The following is a 26,008-nucleotide window of genomic DNA, read 5'->3' as shown; positions in this document are numbered from 1 at the left end:
CCACTTACCAACCAAATTGCTTTAACAGCATGGCATTGTCTAAATTTAGATCTGTATGCAGAATGACCCTGTGTCCTGGAGGGGAAGACATGTAACATTACAGATGGCTACAACACCATTAGAAGTGCATTGTAACCTACATTATCTATTTAGAATCCTTTCTTTGAGGGAAAACAACTTGTTAATATGCATGTCTCCATTGCTGAACGTTGAAAGCTTCTGGGATGAGAGACTGGGGGCAGGCAAGAAAAAACTACCCTTATTTCAATGAAAAAAGTGCTGTAGGCAGCCAGGAGCAGCAATGACAATCCCCTCCCCAGAACTGATTGCACAGACTCAGAGAGGTCCAAAGTCACACTAGAATCTCTGAGGCACTCCTGGTTCTGAGAAAGAAAAGTCATGATCCAGTAGTCTTTGCAGTACTGTAGACCGAGAAAACAAACCCGTTTCTATTTCTTAGCAAAGCCAAAGCATCATCTCATAGGGATCACATTCACCATTTCCGCCGATGTCTTCAGTCTCACAGTGTTGAAATGGGACTGATCAGCCTACGATGGATTGCACATCACCCAAGGAGGAAGGAAGGCATGGAAAAAGGCATACAGTACGTTATATACTGCTCCACAACCATGTGTACAAGGTGGGGGGGAGGATGAAGGTGAGGTAAGAATTATTGCTGTATCAGTAATACAGTATGGTAGCTAAACCAAATCAAACAAGATCACAACAGTCAGTATTTTCACACCGTGGGACGATGGTTCATGTTTTGCCTAAGGATGAACTTGCCAGGGGATTAAGGGGAAAAAGGGAGTCCTAAGGAAGGGAGCCAGAGTTACACCTGGGATATCAGCTGCATATTGAAACTTGGAGATCGAGACTGCTTGGTTAGGGGAGCTACTGGGGGAAGGAGATCTTTACCTTCCCCAGCTTGGCCTAGTCGGTCGTCCTGTAGGCTGATAGTTGAAAACCGATTGGTGTTGCCAGCTGCTAGATTGGTAACACCCTCTGTAGCAGCTCCAACACTGGAGCCTGCTTGACTACCATTCACATAGTCAAACGATTTACTGGAGGAAGCACTGGCGGTCCTGATCAGGCCTAAACTGTTGGCTTTTGGCACCACTGGCCCAGCAGGCAGGCTCAGGTGTTTCTTAGTAGGTGTCATCTCAATTGTATCTGCACCAAGGTCAGTGGATTGGTGCACGTACTGCTTCCGAGCTACTGAATCTCGAGGGCTCTCGTTGGATTTTGCTGCAGGAGAGGTTTCTTTATCCTTAGCAGAACGCCCACTTGCTGTTTTCCTGAAGCTGCCCTTCTGGGATACAGATGATAGAGGTTTGGTCCCAATTGGCTGGCTGCTGAGGGAAGCTCCTGATGAAAATCCTTCATCAGCATCATTAAGGTTCACAGATTCTTCTCCTCCATTTACACCTTCAGTATCTATTAAGAAAAAAAACAACCAAAAAAGAAAACCAACAACCCCACACCAATGAGAACATGCAGTAAGCATTCGAAATACATGAAGACAAAGATGTACACGGAATGCCAAAACAAACCTCATCTGCTAATCCACCTGGTTTCCACTTGATTAAAAATTTGATTCTCAGCCAATAATCTTCCTGTCATATTTAGCAGAATATCTAACAATAAGTACAGAATATCTAACAATAAGTACTCCCTGAGCTTGATTTGCTTTTCCCCTACATCATTTTTATCAGTCAGAATATCCCCCAAACTTTGTCAATAAACAAGAGGAATTAGGCCTCGTTTGGTTAATTTGTTTTAGTTCTGTCTGCAGATACTGGTGACCATTCTCCTCCTACACAATTAAAAAAAATAAAATTAAAGAAAAAGCTTTTCAGACTATTTCTATCCTATTGTGAGGCGAGATCTAAGCACGTTCAGGATCTCTTCCAGTCAGAGTAAGTTCTGCTCAGTAAGCTTCAAAATTAGGCTGCTTCCTAGGCCAGCAATAACAATGCCCCAGCAGAGGCAGAAGTCTTCTCTTATGCATAGCTGGCACTTCAAACTATGTGACTGTACTTCCTGCTGCAGATTACCCTAATTCCTAGCTTTCTCCAGAGCTCAATCCTCCCTGCATTTCCAGCAATCCTGTCCCGGTGCTTCCCCTGCATTTGCTTTTATCTCAGCATCTAGATGTTTTAGAGAAAAAAAGCCAAGCCTTATACGAAGAGAAATTTAACTTCCGAAACACTTTCTGTTGTCGAAGAGGCACTGTGGAATCTCAAAGAGGAAAAAAACACCTGACAGATTTCTTTCTTAAATCCTTATTTTCAAGCCCATAATATGATTAGGCTGCATACAAAAATGTCTTTTTTTTTAAATCTTATACCAGTCCTTTTTCTGAGCTCCAAGTACTTAAAAGTAGAGTTATTGTTTCAGCAGAAAACTGAAATGCATTCAAATTTCAAAACTGAAAATGAAGCTTGAGTTGTTGCTCTGCATATTGTTTCAATAGGAAAGTCATAAAATTTAACTACATTAGAAAAAAAGGAGACATTCAGGCTATAAGAATACTGCTTTTCTTTATAAAAGCTGTGGAGCCTGGTTATTTGCGAGAAATCCGCAAAGCCTGCAGATCTGTCCCAGCTAAAGCCACTGTAATGCTCTACTGGCAGTTGGTTCAATCCAGCTTGCTGCCAAGCAATCATGTTTAAATCTCTTTTGCAGAACTGGGAAAAAGTGGTGGCGAGGACCTATGACATTTTAACATTGGGTGGAAGTTCATCCCTTTATGCTGATTGTTAGCAGAACACTGAGTAACGCTTTGCTTTATGGCAAGCAGAACAGACACAAAGCTTTCAGTGTTGTTGCTGCCTCCAAGTAGCAGCAGCAGAGGTTGATCCAAATTCACATTTCTGAAGTGAAAAACAAAGAGAAAATTTCACAGGGAAGTTTTATTATTCTGTCTTAAACTTACTACTTATATTTAGGAAAATCTGCCTTGGAATCAGCATTATTGTGTATCAACTGGCAAAAAATCTTTAGCCATCTCCAAATCAAACCATTCTTGGGCCTCTCTCAGACCAATGCAATGTGAGATTATTCTGTAGTTTTATATAGTTAGATCTGACTCATTAGTGTCCCAGAAGCAGAAAGATAATATAGTTCATGCTACTGCAGTCCTCCTTCCTTGGTAGCACCTTTAGCCTTAGAAAAACAAGCTTGTTAGTTTTCAAGGGTTATTATAATATGAAGGGCGTGTTACCTGCTTTAACTTCCTGTAACCATATTTAAATTACATACATACTTTCCCACCCTCTTGCCTACCCTGTTTAGTCAAACTAGACTTTCATCTTCTCATTGAGATGTTTTCTTACAATAGATAGTGATCTATTTTATTCACAATTCGCCATATCTCCACATCCCCTCCCTCCCCACGCATAATACAAGATGCTAATAAAAATAAGACGTAACTGGAACATACTGAAAGCAAGAGCACTTTTTCAATACACCAACATTTATGTTTCTTTATGTAATCATGCAAAGCTGGATGAAAGCGTGTTTGGTTACAAGCAGCAATAGCAGCAGCTCAAGTCCTCTCTCAAGCCCTTCTTACTCAAATGAAAGATGTGTAACTCACAAGAAGGTATCTCTAGACAATACTGATAAGCTTTTTCTTATTACAAGCACATTAGTGGTCTTCAGAGTTTGCATTAAAACATCACTGAGTAACAGAATGCTAAACCAGATATTCCTATTCAGGAACAGTGAAGCAGAAGAGTCACACTTAAAAACTGACATTTTACCTGCAGACTTTAAAGACAAGACTGAGAGGGGCTGTTGCAACCTTTTGGATGCTGCAACTACAGAGAGGCCCAGGCAGCACAGCAGTGCTCAAAAATGAAGAAGATAGAGAAGACAACATGCAAGAGAATTTCTGTCTAGTCAGATCCAGATACCTACAGAAGTTCTCAGTTGAACTGAAGCAATTCCAGTAAACACACATTCTTTTCCCAATACATGGTATTTCTCGTTTAAAAACTGCCCTCAGAAACACTCAAAAATGTTTGAGTCTTACATACTCTGTTTAGGGGAAAAACCAGGATGAAGTCATAAAGGTTTTTTAATTCTTCCCAATAGACCAATACGACAACTAAAAAAAGAAAACAAGAACTAAAAAATCTACTCCTCTCAAGTACTCTTCTACTGTAAGGCCAGAGGAGAAAGTGACAGGGCAACCTGACAGAAATCCTATCAATTGCACTACAGTGTGTATTCAGGACTCTCGCTGTTCCTTACCGCAATAAATCCGTCCCCAAAGAACTCATTACTTATGCCCGTACATAATTAATCCTGTAGGTGTTTACACAGCAGTCCCCCTGACCCGAAACAGTGCACATAACCATAGCTGCTACAACCAGGAAGCAGAATACCTTGTAAGGCATCACTGAGACTTGTTTGAAATCCTCTGCCTTCTTCGACTTACTGGGTCAGAACACTGATCTGAAGAAGCGGTTATACAGCTTTTTAAAGTGACTTTTATTCTGTTTATCCTTCTCACAACTGAAGGTTGCAAAGTCACTAGAAATTATCAGTCTCTCACTATACTGTTTGATAATAAAATGGTATTTATAAGAGGGAATTTGCTAGCCAAAACTTTCTGTGAAATCAGCATCAGTAAGATAATAGACCTTTATACCTACACACACAATTCTATACTGATAATCAAGGCAAACTCCATTTGTTGGCCTTCTCCCAGACACTATCAACTGGAGGAACTCAGTTCGTCCAATGAAGTAACTATACCTTGCCAATGCTAGAGAACTAAAGGGTACTCAACCCATTCCTTTTGAAGCATGCCTTATCCAAGAATATGCCAAATTACAGAATGGATGAAGACCAGAAGGCCACATCTTTTCCAACTTCTTTCCCACTTCCTGTCTCTCCCAGAACATTCTCTGCAGCTGAGGACTTCTCCATATCCTTCAGATCATGCACATGCAAAGTTTAGTAAAATGGAGTAAGACCAATGGGACAAGTGAACCTAGAAGACAGGACTCATTTACTGAGCATGCTCAAATTCATTATGCACCAAGGAGCAGATTATAAACCTGCACTAAACATTTTTATGCACCTGTCTTCTACAGAAGCATGATGTCTTAATTATTGTTTGACAGCAACTCTGATTAAGGGTCAGGATTATGTGGTAACACTACATTAAATCTCCAAATTCTTCCAATTACTGTTTCCAGAAGAACAAATCTGAAACCTATGTAGCTCACATCCAAGCGCGCAAATAAATTTCATTTACAATGAACTGATAGGCTTATAGAGGTTGGAAATACCAAAGGAATGTTCAGATGGAAAAGATGACTTAGGATAGGAGAACACCTGAAAACGTTTAGCTAAATTTACAAATACTTACTTCTCATCTTTGAGAAGAAACCGTGATTCAAATTCAGTACTCAAACCCATGTATTTTAGGGAGTAGAGATAAGAAAATTCATAAAGTTAAGCAAAAAAAATTTCAGCTAGCTATTCTACCTGCTATTCTTGGCTGCAGAACAGACATATGAAGTCCTACAGCATTTATGTGGACAGCACGACTAAGAAAGAAGGCAATAACTGTTTCTGAAGTTTTTAGAAATACTATAACCTGATTTCATCTTGAAAACACAACTTTTTGGTACTTGTCTTCAGAGTAGCCAGCTCATTCAGGTAAATGAGTTGCACATGTATGAATTTTCAATTAAAGAATGACTAACAAATAAAAACATCAGCAGCCGTGTATCTGTCTTAGGCAAAATTTAAAAACTGCAGACTAAGAAGATGCTACTGTTACTCAGTTGTCACCAAATCCATTTATACTCTACTCTGTCTACTTTTCAGACTAGATCCATGTTCACCTGGTGCATTTTTTCCTTCTGAATATTAAACATGCTCAGTAATAGAAAGTTTCCAAGCAATCCCAAAGCTCTTGGCTATTACCCCTGTTTGTTTGGGGCTGGGGTTTTTTTTGCTTTTTTTTTTTTTGCCATGCCAAGCAGTCTTCCACCACACAGATGCAAGCCCCAGGCCAGCCCACATGATAACAGAAGGTAGTACCTGACCTGATGTTAGGTATATAGGGGATGCGTGTATTGCAAAGAGAAGCTAATACACCCTGGGATAGCGGAAACACACACTAGAATGGAAAGAAGTTCTGCTTGGGGATAGGGAGCCAGGATCCTCCTCCAGCAACTGCCTCACTGACTTCTGCCTCCTCATCTCTGTCCTACCCTCTGTTGTGGCTGCTGCCAAGGTGGGCTCCGGGAAGCCATGCTCAGGGGTCCTGCGCATCGGCACCTCCCCCTCTTGCTCACGTTTGATCCCTAGGTCTGTGGAGCCGTGTTGGATCGGTGAGCCAGGTATGCTTGAGTCAGCCTCGCTTGAGAAGTCAAAGCCATCTGGGATTCAACACATAACATTTTAGTGCTTTTCTATTCCTCTCTTGGCATTCCAACCCAGGCAGGGAAAATAGAAGACTTATGCAGATACGGAACAAACACAAAACACTACTCATGCTTTGCTAAAAGTTGTGAAAACATCCACAGGAAGAGACAGGTGGGCTATCCTGTAGACCAGAGACTAGCAAATGAATATAATGGCAACTACGGCAAAGACAAACATGACCCAGAGTCCTGAAAACAGAAGACAGCTACTTGTTGTCCTGGACATCCTGATTCAGCTGAAGACCAGAGGCCATGAAATCCTTGTGCACATAATATATAAAGAAATCCCACAGCAAAACAACCCTCCCCAAATAAAACCACAAAAAATCCCAGAAAAGGAGTACCAGAGGAAAATACATAATCCATGTTTTCAGACTCTTTTACCTTCAGCCATCTATGCAGTGTTTTTAATCTATGTTTTATACATGTGCAACAACAAAGCATTGTAAGTATAACAAAGTGATTTCAAAGCAATCTTTTTGCTACACCTACACTGAAGATGTCATCATATCAAGGTAATATACCTTACTACTTTATTCTTTTTAATTTGTACAGTCAAGCACACTTCCATACAAAAGTACTCACTGAGAAAAAACAATTACTAGTTCTAAGCTAATCAAAGCTATTTTATGACATAGTCCCTCTCTAAATTGGGCCATAGGATGGTGGGATTGTGATGTTCAGCTTTTCCCTCTCCCACTGCCTTCAGTAGCTTTAGGTAGCTGGGACTCTATCAAGACCTGGGTAATACCATTCCTTCCCTGAGCTATTTATGATGAGAGGCAGTTGAGTTTTATTGTGGATTAAAGCAAGAACTTAAATTCTAGACATACTCTACTCCTACAATTTTATCCTGTGTTACATGGAGAAAAAAATCCTTTAGGACATTTTCCAGCTTCTCCATTTTCTCATCTACCGCACAGCGTATCACCAAATCAAAACAAAACAAACACCCCAAATGTTCATGTTCATGCAGTGCTCTGAAGATGTAAAATATCATACATTGTTATGGAGTATCACTTCTCAAAAACAAACAAACAACAAAAAACCCAAACCAACTGTTCTGCAAACATTCAAACTCAGAAGCCAGATTACAGTGACGATGATGAATACAGTACGCTACAGCATTTGCTCTTGGCAGAGAAAGCTCACCTTCTCTCCTCCAGCGATGACGGCGGATAGAAGCTGTTGTAATAGCAGTCCGAGAAATCCTCGGCACTGTTGGAGTAACTTCTACCTTCAGTACCTTCTGGCCTTCCTGCGATGAATCAGGAGCATCAAAGGGCAGCGAGTTCTTCATGGCATTTGCAACCTAAGATAAAAGCAGTATGCTGTGCTACTATTGTCCTTGATTGCACTAATAGCAAAATTACATCTCTTGCTGGATACAGAAAGTAAATAGCCAAATCTCATCCACATGGATGGATCCATCCCCAAGATTCACAGCTAATAACTACGTTGAAAAGCTCATCATAGACCCATTCTCCAAAATATAGCTAGATTTTCTCCTTTTTTTTTTCAGTAATTTTTGTTCCATGTCTGCAATCTGTACTGACAAATACTACTTACACAGGAAGGACTCCACCCAAAAGAGACTGCAAAATGACAAGGGAAATACCTTTTATGTTTTATGACAAGAATGTCATGAAACAAAGTCACTGGCCAAGCCAATGCAAACCGCACATGGCCTTGTACGGGGAAGAAACAGGGCCAGTTTCCACCGAGGCTTACTTCATACCCCCAACCTCCCCCCTAAAAAATCCTACAAAAAGCAGCTACCAAAACCAAACTAACCAAGGGGATTAGACTGCAAATACTTTCAAGATTTTTTTTTGGGGGGGGGGAGGCAACCTTAGCAATGAACATCAAATCATTAAAATGTATTCACCTTGATTAGATGGAATTTTTAATTGCAATAGCCTATTATCAAGTCAGAAGTTTTATGTTGCAGCTTTGAGGAGAACAAGTGACCTCTTTTGGCTTTGATGTTTAACTGCTTTTTCAATTTCCCATAAAATGCCTCTGTGGAATTACAGGTTTACTTTCAAAACTTTTAAAACAGCAACTTTCTGTTTATGTTTCCTAGTTTACAAGTACATTGCTCAAAGAGTGAACTTGTGTACCAGCTCTTGAAAAGCAAGTTGGGTCTCCACAGCACATGCAATATTCAATAGCTAAGCTGCTCCACACAAAATGTGATTTAAAACTAAAAAACAACAAAACACCTTGATTTTTCCAAAATCATATCTTCATACAACCAACCAGCGATAAAAATAAGAAACATCACAACTTTGTTCATAGATCTCTCATGTTTCACAGATATCTGACTTCCTACATGTTCTTTATTCTCCCTCTAGTGAAGACAGTAGACAAAATAAGAGGATCAGAGACACCTAGACTTAAAATAAAACAGCTATGGGAAATAGAACTTGCTAGTATCTATAAAAATCCTACCTAGCAACAGTTCCCACCATAATTTGGGTAGACTTTTCCCTGCACTACAGTTCACACAGAAGATTATGGAAAGCAACTTTATGTGGCCTCCTAATGGATTTTCTCATGTACCACAAAAGATTTGATTTTGCAAGTTGAGAGAACAGAGTTCACAACACAGCAAGAGAAACACATTTATTTAAATACATGTGGTTTGCATGTCTTAAATTCATGTAGTCTATTGTTAGCTCAAGGCAAAGGCATGTAAGTCCTACTTTAAGACAAAGATAGAACTATGAAGGTGACTGTTCTATGCACTCAAATGAAATAGAGATCTGCTTTAGAATAGGCATCTTTGCAAGACATTGCTTTTTTTGACAATGCATACATACATTTTTCTTTCTTTTAGACTAAGTTCTTCTTCCAAGAACTGGCATTTTGTTTATTGTATAGAAGACTTGTGGCTAGCCAATGGAGTAGCATTAACTGTTTAGCACATTACTACAATCAAGCATTTCCAAATTTCATGTTGTAAGGAAAATTTTCCTATGTTCCTCCCAACCTAGTGCCAGAATTAATGTGCTTTTAAATTTCATCAATGTTGTCTTGATATTCTGAGGTTGCCAGAGGCCTTGGAAGTGTAAGGGACATCGAAAAAATTGCTTAACATCCCCCAAAGCCCACACACACCACTTATGCTTAGCTAATTAAGTCTTCAGTTGTTGCATTTGCAAGAGCACAAACAAGAAATATACTAAACTACTGGAAGAGACTCTATTGGCAGATCTTCATATTATTTGTCTTGTGAGAATCTCAGATAATGTTCGATAAAAAGACTGTATCAATGCATATGGCATACCATAAAAGCTCCATGAATTGAAAGGTTTTCTTCGCATTATAATAAAAGTTACTTTCCCAGAAGTTGTAACGAACAAACCACTCAGCAACCATGAGAAGAAATGAAACTAACAGTAAAGCCACATATTGCAGATATTAACTAAATCAAAGACTTTTTACTTCCTGAGAGCCTGGAATGGCTGCCATACCTCTGATCCTTATCTCCAGCTGTTGTTGTGATCCTGTAACTCCCCATTAAACATCATCTCCACCGCCTTCCTAAGCAGCACAAAAGATTCTTGGCATCATCATAAAAACGCTCTTTATAATTCTGTCTTCCACTAGTCCAACATTAACTTGCCCTTTGCTAGCCAATTCACTAAACCTCAGCACTTGTTTCTGAACAGCTCTCTCATGTAGGGCTTTTTTCCAGACCATCCTCTCCAAATGGTACAAACTGCATTCACTCTATCCTTGATCATGCTAAAGACTTTAGAAACTCATTTCTCCTCTACTGAACCAAAGCAGATCGAGTTCAATAGTATAAAATGGTTTGTTTTCCCATTTTCTGCTCACTAGAGCTGTGCCCTATTTTGAACAGGTACTCTTCTCGGTACGCAAGATTAAAGTCTAAAAATGAGTAGCAAAAAGCTTCTGCAACAGGACCAGAGAAGCAACAGAGCACTTCTGCTTGCTGAACCTTTTAGCAGGTGGCTCTTTCTAACAGCACAAATTGTACTTCTGGGGACTGAGGAGAACCATATGGAGAGAGAAATCAGCACAACAGTAGAACTTTGAAACAATCTAAATAATCAGTTTGAATGAGTCACAGTTCTTCTCTGACAGAAAAAAACAGAACTGCTTGCTCACTATGTCTAAATCCAGCACTGAAAGGCAGGAAAACAAATAAGCAGCACAATTCAGGGCTGGCAAGCCACGTCCGCAGCTATCAATGACAAGGGAGGGCTGGTTTCAGGCCAGACATCCACTCTTGTCTACCAGAAAGGAGCTCTAATGAAATGAACATCCAACAATAGCAGTAAGTACATCCATAAAATGCACTGGATAAAGGTGCTGTCACATTAGGGATTTGCTGATCCATGCTTCATGTGTACCAGGCTAAGAAAGGCTGAGTGCCTTTACAATGAAGACCTGGATTTCCGTCTGAAACAAGTGCACAACTCTTGTGTTCAGAGGAAGAGACTGACTGGAACTGAGCTACTCCCCAGGTCCCTGCGAGCCTGGTGGTAATACTGACTCTTGGTGATTAGTTTCCCTCTGTAAAAAGACTCAGTTTTCATGACTGTGAAACCAATACCCAGTGTCTGGCAACAGACATACTTTTCTCTGAAAAAGCCTTTCCCTTGCCTTCTTCCTGCCCCTTCCAGTGCAGTCTCTAGGTAACAGCGAAGACTACCGCTTCTACAGATAGTCTATAGTTTTCTGATACTGCTATTTCAGCTTGAATTCACCATATTGTGAAAAACATTTCTCCAAAACACACACCCAAACACAGGGACCGTTTCTCATTGCAATGATGATTGATGGTATTCCCATAATTATAAAAATAGCTTGAGTACAGATAGCTAAAACTAATCCCAGTGAGGGGGTTGCCTGAATATTAAATGGCCTTCAAAGAATTTGCTGCTGTTGGGAAATCCTAGGCAGAAGCTGAATTCAAAACTTTTCTGGGATGCTGCACAGACAGTATTTTATTTGGTGCCAATAGTTTTTAAAATACAAAGTTTTGTAATGCTGCTAGATTATACACATCTCCTGGAGAACGCAATGAGGTGAAAGGACTCCAACCTTCAAAAATGTAAAATCTTAAATATGTAGCATGAGGCCAAGGACATCTTTTTTATAAAGCTGAGAATTTCTTAAAGGTGCTTTCAAAAATTGTGGTGAAATGAGATAGGAAGCAAGGCAGTGATCAGCATATTAAGAAAACCCCACAGATATGCCTGCACACATATGCACAAAAAACCTGGCAGCTGGGGAAGAGGGGAAAATTGGTGATGTCGTGATGTCACAAACAGCAGACAACAGGATTTAGAGGCAATAGCAGCTCTGGAAAAAACAAATACATTCTAGAGGATTCTTACAATTGGAAGTAATCCCTAAGGACAAACTGATTAAAAATGAACAATGAGGGCTGAAAATTGTCATATCATCAAGTTCCACGTCATCCCACACACCTTTTAAATGGTGGCCCCGTTCAGGAGGTTCAATATTTAATTTCAAACTTTCAATCTGATGGAGTCATGAGTCATTTCCAAAACGAATCAACTATTATAATTCAATGGATACCAAGTACTTAAAATGCAGCAGTGTCAGAAAGCCTGTAGATATATTTTACAGCCAATATTAATTCATCAAGGTAATAATTTTACCTAAAGTACTGCAGAAGAGAGGGATCTCAGATTGCCACATAAAAAGATTTTTCCCAATCTGCTCCTTTCTTAGTCATGTAAAAACCAGTGAAATTTTACTGCTCTTAGTTCAGAGGAGCATTAAAGGGTTCTAGCCACAATTTTCATGTAGAAAATGAGACATGTGTATTTTACTTCATTCTCCTTAATTTTCCCTCTTACTTTGATCTGCATTCCTATATCTGACAAAAAAAATAAAATCCCCCCATGCCTCCTTCCTCCCTGTCACCTTCTTCATCTTTCCCAATTTCATCCACCTACACCCAGATCTGTTTTACCACTTTCCCCATTTCATTTTTCTCTTTTTACGAGCACCAAGCATAGTGGAAACTGAATAAAATCCAAACAGTCAGAACTCCATTCTATTGCTGCTTCTCCAAAGAACATAAGGGTAAAGACCTGTTTGACTTCAACCAATCAAAATCTGACATTGAGTCTGGAGATGAAGCTTCACCTCCTTTTCACTTTCTTCTGCGTTATCAGTTAAACCACACAGCTATTCTCAGCCCCACTTAAAGTCTAGAAGCAAACACCTTTTTTGCAACCAACGTCCTATCACATATAGCCATTCAGTTAAGCATCTTTGAATCAGTCATCAGCAGCTTGTATCAGAACAACATGAACATTCTGACCCAACTTGACACACTAGGAAATCCAAGTCTTCAGCCTCAATGAGTCCTAGGAGCTCCCAACACCCTAGCTTAATACTCAAGCAGAAAAAGTATCGTATAAATAGTGGTGTTGAAAACATCATCTGTTAACAACCACTTGCATTTGGGAGTGCAATAAGTGGCCACGAATGCTTTCATTACCAGTCCACTTCAGAAAAACATCCATACTCCTCTCAACCAAGCCCATAAATTGCAATGGAGTGCTTCTTACCAGCAGAGGCTGTGAGTAGAGTTCAAGCTGTGCTCTGTAAATTATGTCCTCCAATACCTCCTGGCCAAGATCCCACTGACCATTATATCTAAAAAGTAAAGAAAGATGTTTATCCTTCATATCTTATGAACTCAAACTCGTCTTTTTTCTGCCCACATCATCTCTTCACTTCTTTGCTTTTGTAGAAAATTCATCAACTGTACGTACACCTCAGTCTCTTCACTTCTAAAAGTATAGGTAAAGCATTTTTAAATTAATCTTGTTGGTATAACAAAAAAACTGGTCCCTGTCACCTCCAAGCAAGACAAAGCTGATGCCACAATCAGGACAAACTTAAATAATACAAAATGGAGTCAAGATGTACAGGTAACACTACTTAGTAGTGCTGAATTTCCATCAGAAATAGATTTTTTACTACCTCAGAAGCTACTGACATTCAACACGTCTGGCATTTTGTCAGCTTACTTTGGCATCCAAGCTCATTACACTTATGAGCAGAAAGTATCTGGTGGTAATAGAAACTTGGGAAAAGATTAAGGCAGAAGCCTAACTCTCCTCAGCACCTACCGCTGGCCCCTCATGACCTAATGCAATGCTGACAAGGGTATTTTCAAATCATCAGTTGGCTAAGTAAGTAAGTAACAAGAAATACACTGAAAGAGTTATAAACTTGTGTGACAAGTTTAACTGATGGGGTTTTTTTCAATCATAAAAACTCCCTAGCTTTATATTTTAATTAATGTAAAACTAAACATCTCTCTTTATACAAACCCCCCCATGCACTTACATGGTGTAATAGACACCTGTGAGCAGCTGCACCATGAAGTCAGGGTCTAACACCACCCTGCCACAGTGTTCTCTCCAGCGTTTCTCATGCTGCCGTGGAAATCCACTCACGCATAGCCTGAAAAGAACCACCATTGTAATAAAATGTTAATCATACAAAGACTACAAAATGTCTTTACATCACAGAGATTTTAGTTCATTTTCAAAAATTAATTTTTTTTAATACAAGTACACACAGAACACGCTTAATGTTGCTCTCGCAGCCATTAGTTTTATAATAGTGCCTTGAGATGTGACTTGCTGATAATCCAGTCTCACCCCCACATAACTATTAACTCCATCTGTTTTCTTCAAATCCTAACCAGCTTCAAAAGAATGAGGGTGGCAAGGTGTTCTCTACTGCCAGCCACCAAGTGGGAGACTCTCCCCAAAATTCTGCAGCCAAACTCAACTTTCTTTAAAGGAAACATTTCAGTGGTATAGAAGGGAAATAGGTCATCTCCCATCTGATGTATGACTGCATGCAATCCCCTTTTGCCTAAAGTTGGATAACACAGATACTGTATTCTTGAGAATTGCTCTCAGCTGCCTCCTAAAAAAAAAAAAAAAGGGCCTGCCTTCCCATATACTGCGCAGCACTAAGTAGCCATAAGAAAAACAACATAAATTTTTTTTAACTTTCATATCTGAATCTTCATCATGGAAGCAACGCATGGCCACTAATACATAATACCTGCTGTACCGCTTCCTAAACAATCAAAAAATCCCTAACCTACATAATGTAGTCTGTCTTTTCTATCCAGATCTAATTTTCAGATGCACAAAATACAACATACTTGGCAATACCCACAACTTAAGTGAAGATGATGGAAGCATACCAAGAATTAACCCATTCTCATCAGAAATCACAGGAAAGCAAACAGGCTATAACTGTGTGTGTGTGTGTTACTACAGAGTATATGCTGTTAGAAGTCAGTCTGATCTCTCTGTGCTATGTAACTGAACTGCATGTAATGCTTTTCTGTCATGCCAGTATTGTCCTGAAGCAAACATGCTAAATCAAAAAATATTTAAAAAGGTTCCTCTGGGGGTAAAAGGAGAATTTATCTAATTTTAGACAAAAATGTTGGTAAAAACAGGCATATGGGAGTATCAGATACACTCGGGATTTTTCAGAACAAAAAGCAGGGATCTTTGCCAACCAGATGCTTGTAAGACTATTCAAGTAGAAGGTTATATAAAGGACATGCAAACGATTTTGAGAAATCACAGTACTAAATTCCTCAGTGGGATGTTATTATCAGGGAGACAAAAAACACAAACAAAAAAACCAAAGAAAAACCCAAGGAAAAACCTAAACAAACCACTAAAACCTAGAAGAACATTGTGTAAGCACTTCATATAAACCATCCTCAGAAGTGAGACATTAATATTTGGAACTAGAGGAAACTGGTGGTATTCCTCACAGGACTTTTAAGCTGATCATACTGAAAAATGCCTGAAAGATATGTAGAACCAAAAAATGCAAATCAGTCCAAATAGCTTCAATTAATTTTCCCCCAAAATTTCTTTTTAATTTTCCTTTCTGAATAACAGAAAGTTACATAATTACAACGAAAGCCCATGCACTAGTAACATAATCCATGTGTTTTATCTGTATGCAAGCACAACTTCAAATTTCCAATTAAGCTGTAAGACTGACCAAGAGTAAAATATTTAAAGTTATTGAATGCAACAAGTACATTAATTCTCTTTTTTCCTGCATGAATATTTAGAAGTCTAGGTGCACCCTGCAAGATTATGTCAAAGATAAGTGTCTCACCTGGAACCCATCCTACAAAGTGACTGATAAGAAGAGGCAGGCATGTAGACAATAGCAGAATTGTAGCACAGCATAAGAAAGCTCAGCACCTCAAACCTGAACAGAGACAAGAGCAAAACCTTGCATGGTTTAAATTCTAAATATTTGGTCAGAATTTAACACACGAATTCCACAACTCGGCGTCAAAAAATACCCCACAGAAGTAAACAAACTAATCCTGAAATTCTCTTTCACTATAATTCACTAACTTAAAACAGAATAATAAAGGTTCACTATCAAACACTTAAAATTGTTACTAGTACTGAAAGCTGTTAGCATATGCAGGAACTATGAGGAAAATGCCATATGGCATAATATATGGACAAAGTTAATAGAACTGGACAAGTCTGCAAGATATTCGGAGTTTTTTTTAATCAGTTTCCCAAAGCTGGCTTCAGTCACAAATTCACTATAGAATGGCAAAGGCAATTTCTCTCATCTCTTATTCTGTCTCTCCAATTAGCTCTATTCCCCTTTTCCTGGGGAAAGGGCAAATCACAGCCTGAGAGCTAAAGCTGAATTTTTTTACATTTCTGCAAAAATTTGAGTTGACAGACATAAACACAAAGATACTCACTAGACACAAAAATAACAGAAAAGTCACTCGCTTCTCAATTAACTCACAGAACAACAGACAAAATGGAAACAAACAACAAAAATACCACACCTCAAGATTACCAGGGCTGTTCTGTACATTTATTTCCAAGCACTTAACGCTGAGGAAGGTCTGGACAGACAATATATTTGGTTTTAAAGTTTAAGGACCTGTTGACTGCCTAGTCAAGCATGTCTAATGTTAGAATACCACATACCGGTTCTGTGCTGTGAAGGTTTCTCTCTGAGGATGAAGATCACTGTAAACTACCCTGATGAGATCATGCTGACATAGAGCTCCTTCAGTTAAAGCCATGGATCCAATAGTAGAGGGCTAGAAGCAGGTGGTGGGAGGAGGAAGGAGAAATCGAATCATATGTAAATGGTGCCCCCAAAACATTAAAACTCCTAACTATCCAAGCCAAAAGACACCCTTGTCTTATGATCTGTAAAAATGAAGATTATTTCAGAATGCAGTAAATCTAAAAACATTGTCTAATTCCATTAAGTGTGTAAGCTTCCACACTTAACAAGCAATAGAAAAGGTGAGAGTAACTTTCAACTTTGATTGTTACATATCTATTTATAGTAAGTTTGTCTTAATTGCACGGACATTTTGTACAAGAAAAGTAGAGAAAGAAAAACACAATTCCAAGTTCAGACTGCATTAAGGGAGTTCGAAGAAAGACTACTCTTAAACTAACACATAAGAGGCAAAAACCACAGTTGCAACTAAAACATAACTAACCTCTGTCCAAAATGGGCACTGTCAGAAGAAATTTTTCAACCTTTACTTTTTTTTTTCTACTAATGCCATTGCATTTGATTACAATAATTGCAAGCTACTAACATCAAAAACTTACTGCAACAAGATGCAGCTAAAATGGTCTGTTGCATCAAATGGATCCAGCTTTCATTCCTGTAATAAATCCAGTTCTAATTTACCACAGCAGCTCTCTTACCTCATGATATATTGAGGGTTTAGATAACGAAGGGATGGTGAAAGATAAAACTTTGTTGTTTCCATCTTTGTCAGCAATTTCCTGCATTAAAAAAAATAACCAAAACCCAAGCAGAATTAAGGAGATAGGAACGATTTTCAACTCTTAGAAGACATTTAACAAATAAGAAGCTAGATGTCCTGATCCGACAAGACTACTAACACCCCAGGGTCTATGTGCATTTGCAGAATACCAGCAAGTTTACACACATACTTGTGCGAAAGATCTGTCAGACTGTTTTGCAGAACCAGTTTGCAACAATTAAAAAAACAGCATTAGCTCTTTGATCAGTGCTACTTTCTCAAAACCAAATAAGAACAAAAAGCTTTTCCAGCCCCCTGTTATGTTACAACATGTATTTATAATAGAACTGCACACTGGAGCAGGGCTAAACTTTAAGCCCAGAAGATGCCAACACACGACGGCTGGTGACGATGGGCAGTACTTCAGAATAAATGCATCACAGAGAAAAGGAGAAATCACTGGGACTGGCAAGGGTTCATCAGGCATTCTATCAGTAAGAAATACACAGAATGTTTTCTCAAAAGATTTTCAGAGTGGTCAGATTTTGTAGTTGCTAGGCTACTGCATAAGCAAACCCAGCAGTTTTTAAAGCAAATACACTAAGAGCAATTACATAAGACTATCCCAAAAAGGAGTGTAAAATCCTGCCTTATCACTCTGTACAACAAATTTCCAAACAATGAGCTCTAGTCATTCCAGTTTATGTGAAAGCTTAGTCCAAGGTAGCACAGTACTTGTAGTGGCCTCTAAAAATCACAATGGGAGGATAGCTGGTAGAATTTAGGAACACGTGAAAGATTGATCCTTGTCTTTCACTCCCTAAGTACTGAGAGAATAACTTTCCTCCTTTAGTCCCATTATATGTACAGAAAAATTTCGACTTAAAAGAGAAAAGATAGCGGGAGCCACTGTCAATTTCGAGGCCTTAAAAAACATGAATCATGAACATAACTTTCAGAGGAACTGCAAAAGGACCTTTGCAAGAAAACAGCTGACAAGGATAAACATGCTACTTCAATCCAGCAAATGGTACCAAAAATCAACAAGCAGTTTCCAATGCTCTTTCTATCAGAATAAATCTAAAAAAAAATGGATCTTCCAGTTGTTAGAGCTGATCTATATACACGTAACAATTTTTTAATTTTTTAAGAATCACAGCTTGTCTGTTCTGTGTCTCATTATGTGTAGAAACATAATATCCAATTAAAGGGAGGGGTTTATTGTGACAGCAGAAAAAAGGGTGATGTTTCAGTATGTTTTAAAGTATTTTAACACACAAATTCCCATTAGAGAATGCCTCTTTTACAGTATTGCTAAACTTATCCAACAGCCTCATAACATTACAAGAGTAACCATTTCCAGACTAAGGCAAGGATATAAAAACTACACTTACACCCAACAGCCAAATTTAATAATCTACGGTTACTTTTATTTATGTATAAAAAGACAGGTCTACTCAATACAACTATCTGCCTCAAAATTAAAAATGCATGTAGCTAAGCACTAGCACACAGAGTGGTTTCAGCTTCAAATTATCCTTTAAAATACATATTCAGACTAAATGAGAGAGCAGGTGGAAGTGACACATGAAGCTGCCAATCACAGGATCACATCAGTTGGAAAACATCTTTAAGATCGTTGAGTCCAACCATTAGCCCAGCAACGCCAGGTCCACCATTAACCCATGTCCCTGAGCCCCTCATCTACACAGCTTTTAGGCGATCCACCACTTCCCTTGACAGCCTGCTCAGTGCAGGGCCCAAAACCGACCACGGGGTTTGAGGTGCAGTCTCACGAGTGCCGAATACAGGGAAAATTGTGTTTTCAACATGAATGAGGGCTACTTAACTTCCTCACAAACAAGTAAGGACGGTTCAAGAAAAGCCACGAGATGACCCTTTTCAGTTAAAAGGTTTGTCCCAAAAAGATTACTGTAAAAAATATTTTAGTAAGAATGTGTTTGCAAAACCTTCATTACATTACGCTTTTCTCTAGATTAAATAGGCTTTCATGTAAGCCTATTATATATTTAAATATGTTGTTCCAATAATTTGCTTTATTGCTAGTGGTCAGTGACACAAACCTCAGATCAAAGCTTTCCTTAGCCATTCCCACTCATCTCACTTACCAAGTTGTAAATGCCAAGCAGCAATGCTTCAATGCAACCATTGCTCTGCCTATCCCTGCTGGCAGTAAGACGCAGATACACCCAGATCAACTCCGGCAAAAACTGCAGTGTGAATCTCTTGAGTCGAACTTCAGAACCACGATAAAGTTCAAAGAGTTGGTGGCAAACAGGCTCCAGAAGCTGCAGAAAGGCAAAAAGGCTAATAAATTGCCATCACCCTTCTTGAACAAGGGAGACCAAAATAGCAAATACAGGGACCTTATCATAGCCACTGCAGCCAGTAAAAATTACATTCCTTGATGGAACAATGATACCTGCATTCCTTTTAAGGAGATATGTAAGGACAGACCTGAGGGGCACCAGTATGCAGTATTGGGAAACGTGGCCTTACTACAGCCACCACCATCTTGTGCTCTCCAGGGCTGTTAGTATGAAGTTTATTTTGTATACAGGTACGAATCCAAGGCATGTGACAGACATGCGGCTTGAACTATGTGCACCATAAAACAGTTTTAGGGTTCATAAAAGTACAAAGTTTAAAGATTAGCTGCTAATGACAGCTGCTAATAAGTCTGTTGACAGAAATATAAATTAATTTCTTACAGCTTTTTAGCCTCCAATGCAATAAATGTGCATTTGCTCATTACAATGCAAACTGATTTTTCTATCTTGAGCTGCCCTTCAGGTTTCAGTACAAGAATCAAAAAACATCCTTGCCAAGTCAGTGCGATACAAGCACAAAAAATCCTGCCGTTTTAAGAGCCTGCACTGCCAAAGCAGTAGTTTAGATGCATCCACAGAACTGTTAATGAACAGGAATCACAGAATGTTTTGGGCTGGAAAAGATCTTAAAGATCACCTGGTCCACGTTGCTTGAGCCCTGTCCAACCTGGCCTTGAACACTTCCAGGGAGGGGCATCCACAGTTTCTTTGGGCAACCTTTCTCACCACCCTCACAGTGGAAGAAAGGAACCATATCACACTGTCTCCCTCTTTCCTATGACTAATCAAGTTTTTCATATCAAAGTCAAAAGCTACAAAAAAAAAATTATTCCAAGAGGAATTTTGATACGGCATAAATAGGAAATACCCAGCGCAGAGCAGAAGACTGGATAAGGCATATATGATCCCTCTTTCAGTACACACTTCCACTCCCAGGGATATGCAGCTTAGGACTTTTGGAGCATTAGCAGTATATTTCACAGACCTTGATGCATTCTTAATTTATTCATTTGTCTATTTGTCAAAATCTTGGTACCCAGAATTTCCTGTAGAATTCACTGGCACTCTTCTGCTATGCTGTAGGAAGATGTACTTCTGTGGTTTGATGTGAACCATTCATTCTCTTAAACCTGAAGAAGTCCCTTGCTACTAGGAGGACAGACATTTCTACAATTGATTAGTTTGAATACTCAATAAATATGCAATGCCATAAATGCACATATTTAGACTTCAACATTTTAGTCTAGTATAGCACAAACAAAATAAATATATGACAGAATTTTCTATCAAGGTATCTGTCTTACGACAGCATCACCCAAGAAAGCGTGAACACATTAGTTTAATTTCTAACAGACAACACCCTGGTCAATGAAACACACTATTTTTAAACCATTGATTACATAAGCCATAACATGACATTTATGTAAAATAAAACGTTGCTCTCAGAAAAATCTCTTCTTATACAATGCTCTGGTACAAGTACCTTGATTAATTAACAAGGCTTCTAACTGACAGTCTAGTTACTCTAAGCTAAAAGCCTGTTTCTACAACAGAAGCAAAGAGAGACTCCACAAGAAAGTGAGGGAAGGAAGTCGACACTGACAATGTTATTATGGAATGCGAAGTCCAGTCATTTGGAGCACACAGACTTTTACAAGCCATATATGTAAATACCTCACCGCTTTAGTTTTGGTTTGGTATTTTAGTGAAAGTAGAAGCCCATAGAGCTAATATTGCAGCCATTTCAATAAAACAACGCTAGGGCTTTCTCTATCGAGTTGAGCATTTATTATTTTATCTAGTATGTTTATTCCAGTATTTCATAAATATATAGCACTTTATGTTCAAAAGATTAATAAGCATATTCTCATTAATTAAAACTCCTGTCTAAAAGTGACACTAATTATTAAAACCATCTGTTACAGTAAATGTACAAATCCACAGAGACAGAACTGTATCCCTGTTTGATGAAAGGCCTTGCACTTTTCAGATGTTCAAATCAAGTGGTTAATAAATAATTCAGACTTCACTGAATACATCTGTAGGTCTTTAAAAGAAGGTATGAGCAAGATGCTTGCCGACAGAAGAAAAAGATAAATTTCTGCAAACAATACAAGCATATCTGCAAGATAACAGGTACAAAGCTAAACAAATATTAACAGATACCAGATATATACAGCAGCATAGCTATAAATAGTGCTTCTATTTGATTAGAGAGGACAGCAGCCCAAAGCTGTTTCCTATTTGAAATCAGCCAGTTTAATCTAAGTCCCATTAAAAACAGTGGAAAAGAATACTGTACTTTAGCTAAAGTCAGATGAGAGTCAACCAGAGCACTTTAGTCTGTCAAGTGAAACCATCCTCCCTAGGAAGATACAAGCAATACCAAGACACTAGTGCCGCAAGCATGTAAATATTCCTCATTTCTAGTAGTCGTCGTATTAGTTGTGAAAACGGTTTAACAACAGCAAATTACTTAGGTGAAAACCTGGAAGTTGCTTATAGCAACTACTATAGTGCTTTTGGTGTGTTCAGAGCTTCAAGTCCAGGAGAAAAAGCTACCATCACAAAGATTTTCAAATGCACGAACATCCGTGTTTTTCCCACTGAAGTATACTATGATTGTCTCCCACCTGGTACCACAAAACTTGACACTGTAACAAAGAGCAAATGTTTTCCTTGCATCCTAGTTATCTGTTTTTTCAGAGAATCAGCCTCTTCCAGTTAATTCTCTGAATATAAATATTGAGAAGACACTGGATAAACACAGGAAATGGAGCTTTTGTCACCAGTAGTGAATGTGTACATGAATTGCTACATACTTTTTTAATTCCAAAGAACTTTGAGTCCAAACTCAAAGGAAACCGAGTAGCACAGCAGTCAGCCAAACAAAACAAAGTAAAAAAGTCTTATAACCATATTTCTTCCCTGGTAAACTAAAAACTTTCCTATCAGCATAAACAGCAATTCGAATAAGGTAAGTGACAGTGATACAATTTGCAGACTTTGTTCTTACACCTCACAGAGACGCAGACTAGTCACGTTTTAAGAAAGCTGATGAATACCTTTAGTTTGGCTTAATTTACAGCTTTGCCTAACGGGCCATACCTTGAAGTTACAACGCATTAGAAAATACAAGACAAAGACTTGCCTTTTTGAATGCTTGCCTTTTTGAAGAATTCAATTGTGGCAGAAAATAACTTGCTTGTTTTAGGCTTAACTATGACATAACAGGTGAAATTAGTTACTATTTGAAAAGTACTAGGTCTAGGAAGTCCTTGGCATTGCAAAGGTGATTTCATTTTACTTCAAAAACTGAGCTTTCCAAGTTAAACCTAAATAGGCCCACAGGAACATTCAGTGTTTGAATTTCAGTACAGGTAAAAACCAACTCCAAATATTATAAATCAAAAAAACCCCAGTACTTCAGTAACACTTTACTTTAAAATTCAAATATTATGCAAAAATCGATATATTATTGTTACACAAGTTGTTTATGAGCAAGACCACTCTATACTCTTTATGTAACTTCCTGTTCCAGTCATTATCACTTCCATATTTTAAAAAAAAGCCAGAAAATTTCCTAAGAGGTAAACAGTAACAACTGTATTTAACTTGACAGCATGCCTGCCTTCATTCAATAGCTCTCAAATTGGCAGACAGCTATCAAAAAAGAGAAAACACCTCAGTTGTTTGGTTTGGTTCCTAAACATGCTGGTTCCATGTTAAATTAATAATCCTGGTCTTATCACGATAGATTTATATGATTCTAGAAAAAGTTACGTTTGCCCTTGTAGGAATTTTTTAAAGACAGATCAACCTGATGATTAAGTTTTACTAAAAAAAGAGTTACTTGTCCCTCAAGTTTACGAATCCAACAAGTACATTTTTCTAATAGTCTAGCACATAAGATTTATCTTCATAAGCAATCAGTCATCCTTCTAACAAATACTCTCCTATAAAGCATATTTTTAAAAGACCTCACTTAGAGACAAATATTACCACAGAAATATGCAACGTAATGAATTGACTATGGTTATACTCCTCACAAGCAAATAAGTTTGGAAGAAGTTCAACACGGGAATACACACTGCCTTAACAAGCAGAACCTGAGGTTAGCCACCTTTGAGTCTGTGATTGCTTTTCTTACACCTGGTACCAGAATCAGGCCCAAACAGCAACAGTAGTTCCAAAGGGTAATATTTGACAAGCATCAGTGTGCACTAACAAGATTATTGTTAAGAGGATATTTTTTGTGCAAAATTGGTTCTTTGTATATTAAAAAAAATAAATAAATCAAACGCTTATTCTCAAAGCAAAGGAAAGCTTTTACGTTTTCAGAAGTATATACATATACAAATTACATATATACTAAAAGACAACAGCAGTTGTGGCTTCAGGTTGGAGGGAGTAATTGCAGCTTCAGAACAAAGAAAATGGTCACTGTGCAAGTTATTGTAACACTGAAACAATGTTGACAGCAACAAAGCTGTTTTATTTTTTTATTAAAGGAGCATTATGCAATCTCCTTTAAACTCAATAAAGCATTCTGCTTCCAAAAGCAGCTGAGCTGTTCTTAGGATTATAAAGTACTTCCTTGTTGTGTACACTTGCCGTTTAATTTATAAATGTACAAATGATCACAGATGACAAATGAAATATTTTGAAGCATTTTATCTAAAGTAGTTTATACAGCAGAGAATGGTATGCTTCCACAATTTATTCAGAAGTTACATTTTACACACTTTCCCAGAAATGCTCATAGCAGAATCCAATGGAATAGGAAGCTCCGTTAAAGTCATCTGCAAAATAAATTATGTACAAGGGTAAGCTAAGTTTTCATTGTGTACATTGCTACTCTGGGGCTCTGGTTCTGCGCTCGTTTACAGCAGCATAAACCAAATTACACAAACATGATACTACTATAAGCAAAAGATGATCTGGTTATTTGAATAGGATTTAACAAATCAATTCAATTTTTCACTGTAATAAGCTACCCCGTGACAAGCACACTGGTCTTACTGAGTTTCACTGTAATGCCTCCTTTGTCTGTTAGTCCAGCAGACTTCTCCTTTACTCTAGTTTTACTTGTAGAGGTGGAAGATAGGAGAATGTGAACAAAAAAGCCCCCTACCTCATTATTTGGGTCTTGAATGACCTTATAAAGAGCTGGTACCAGTGGCTTTTTTCGGTGCAATGTAGCTGCATAGCTGGAAATTTGTGTTTCAGGTAATGCCTAAAGAAAAAGAAAAAAAGTGTTACGCTGCTTAATCAATACTTCAAGCATTAAAGATCTCTGCAAATGGATTCAGTTTCATCCCAACATAAAGAAAAAAATCCCAAAGTTCAGTAAATTTCCAGACTTGTAACCTATTTCATTCAGTGCAAGCTCTCCATATGAAGAGCTTTTGATGGCACATACCAACTCTCAGGGTTAAATCCAAAAGCAGTTTCATTTTATGATCTCTCATAAAATCATTTGCTCCAGCTTGATATGAGGACTCTGTCTTGATATTCTGTTTTTAATGGGCACTTTTCAAAGTCTCCATTAAATCAACTTGAATTCTCTAAGAGATGTGGATAATCTAGAAAGAGCACAGGCAGCCTCAAGTCCCACCAAGCAAGCACATCTGTGGATTTTGCATCCTTGGCTTCTCAACAAATTTCCAAAAACAGCACATAATGACTTATCATGTATCATCAGTGATGTGAAGAATTACTAATTCTTAAATTAAATAACAAACTCATATCAGTCATGAAATCCAGTTTTCTTGTTTATGCATTATCCTGTATTTCAATCAGCATAATCACCAACATGAAAAAAAAAATCTTAAAAATACTTCACATTCTTCATGACAAAACAATTTCATACAGACTACAGGAAAAAACGCAGTCAACTATTTATTTTTTCCTAAGTCCCAAACATTTCTATTATTTTTCTTAAAAATAAAAAAGGTGCTCAATTAGAAATTTGGGCAGCATTATCCAGCTATTAGTTAAAGTCTATCAACTTGATCTACACAGAAATATATGCTTTAATATAAGCACATTGCTATAGCAATGTTCCCTAGCAATTCTGCTCTACAGTAATAAACAATTAGAACTATGCATTGCATATTATGTACCAGCTGACTCATTTACATACACCTTTGAGTGCTTTATGCAACAGAAGTTGAAAGATCAATCAACAGACATTTAAAATGTTAATCACTGGATTAAAAATATAAAACTGGATAAAAAAATATAAATCAATGTTCTGTGGCATAAAGCCATCATTCATCTCCTCAGCTCACCTTGAATTCTGACAGCCATTCTTCCACGACACCTCGTTCTGATCCCAGCATTTTCTTACTTCT

General features: G+C 38.2%; 1 protein-coding gene across 1 annotated transcript; it reads right to left on the bottom strand.

The window, feature by feature from the left end:
* Positions 1-241: 241 nt before the first annotated feature.
* On the bottom strand, positions 242-26,008 carry FAM126B (family with sequence similarity 126, member B). The gene is made up of 10 exons (XM_009864366.1): positions 25,946-26,008; positions 24,787-24,888; positions 19,431-19,610; positions 17,240-17,320; positions 16,496-16,611; positions 15,645-15,740; positions 13,824-13,940; positions 13,037-13,124; positions 7,605-7,764; positions 242-1,437 (listed from the first exon to the last, which is right to left on the bottom strand). Exons 1-10 carry the CDS (start codon positions 25,994-25,996, stop codon positions 833-835), a joined length of 1,596 nt encoding a protein of 531 aa, XP_009862668.1. The 5' UTR covers positions 25,997-26,008; the 3' UTR covers positions 242-832.

This window comes from Apaloderma vittatum, unplaced genomic scaffold (genome assembly GCF_000703405.1).
Source record: "Apaloderma vittatum isolate BGI_N311 unplaced genomic scaffold, ASM70340v1 scaffold2362, whole genome shotgun sequence".
In the NCBI taxonomy this organism is placed as follows: domain Eukaryota; kingdom Metazoa; phylum Chordata; class Aves; order Trogoniformes; family Trogonidae; genus Apaloderma; species Apaloderma vittatum.
This window is presented reverse-complemented; position numbering and strand designations above follow the sequence as displayed.

Coding starts and splice junctions, on each gene's coding strand:
- FAM126B (XM_009864366.1), bottom strand. CDS start 25,996: ATGCTGGGATCAGAACGAGGTGTCGTGGAAGAATGGCTGTCAGAATTC. Junction 15,741..16,495: donor ACCTTCACAGCACAGAACCG/GTATGTGGTATT, acceptor GTCTCTGTTCAG/GTTTGAGGTGCTGAGCTTTC. Junction 13,125..13,823: donor ACAGGTGTCTATTACACCAT/GTAAGTGCATGG, acceptor TTTACTTTTTAG/ATATAATGGTCAGTGGGATC.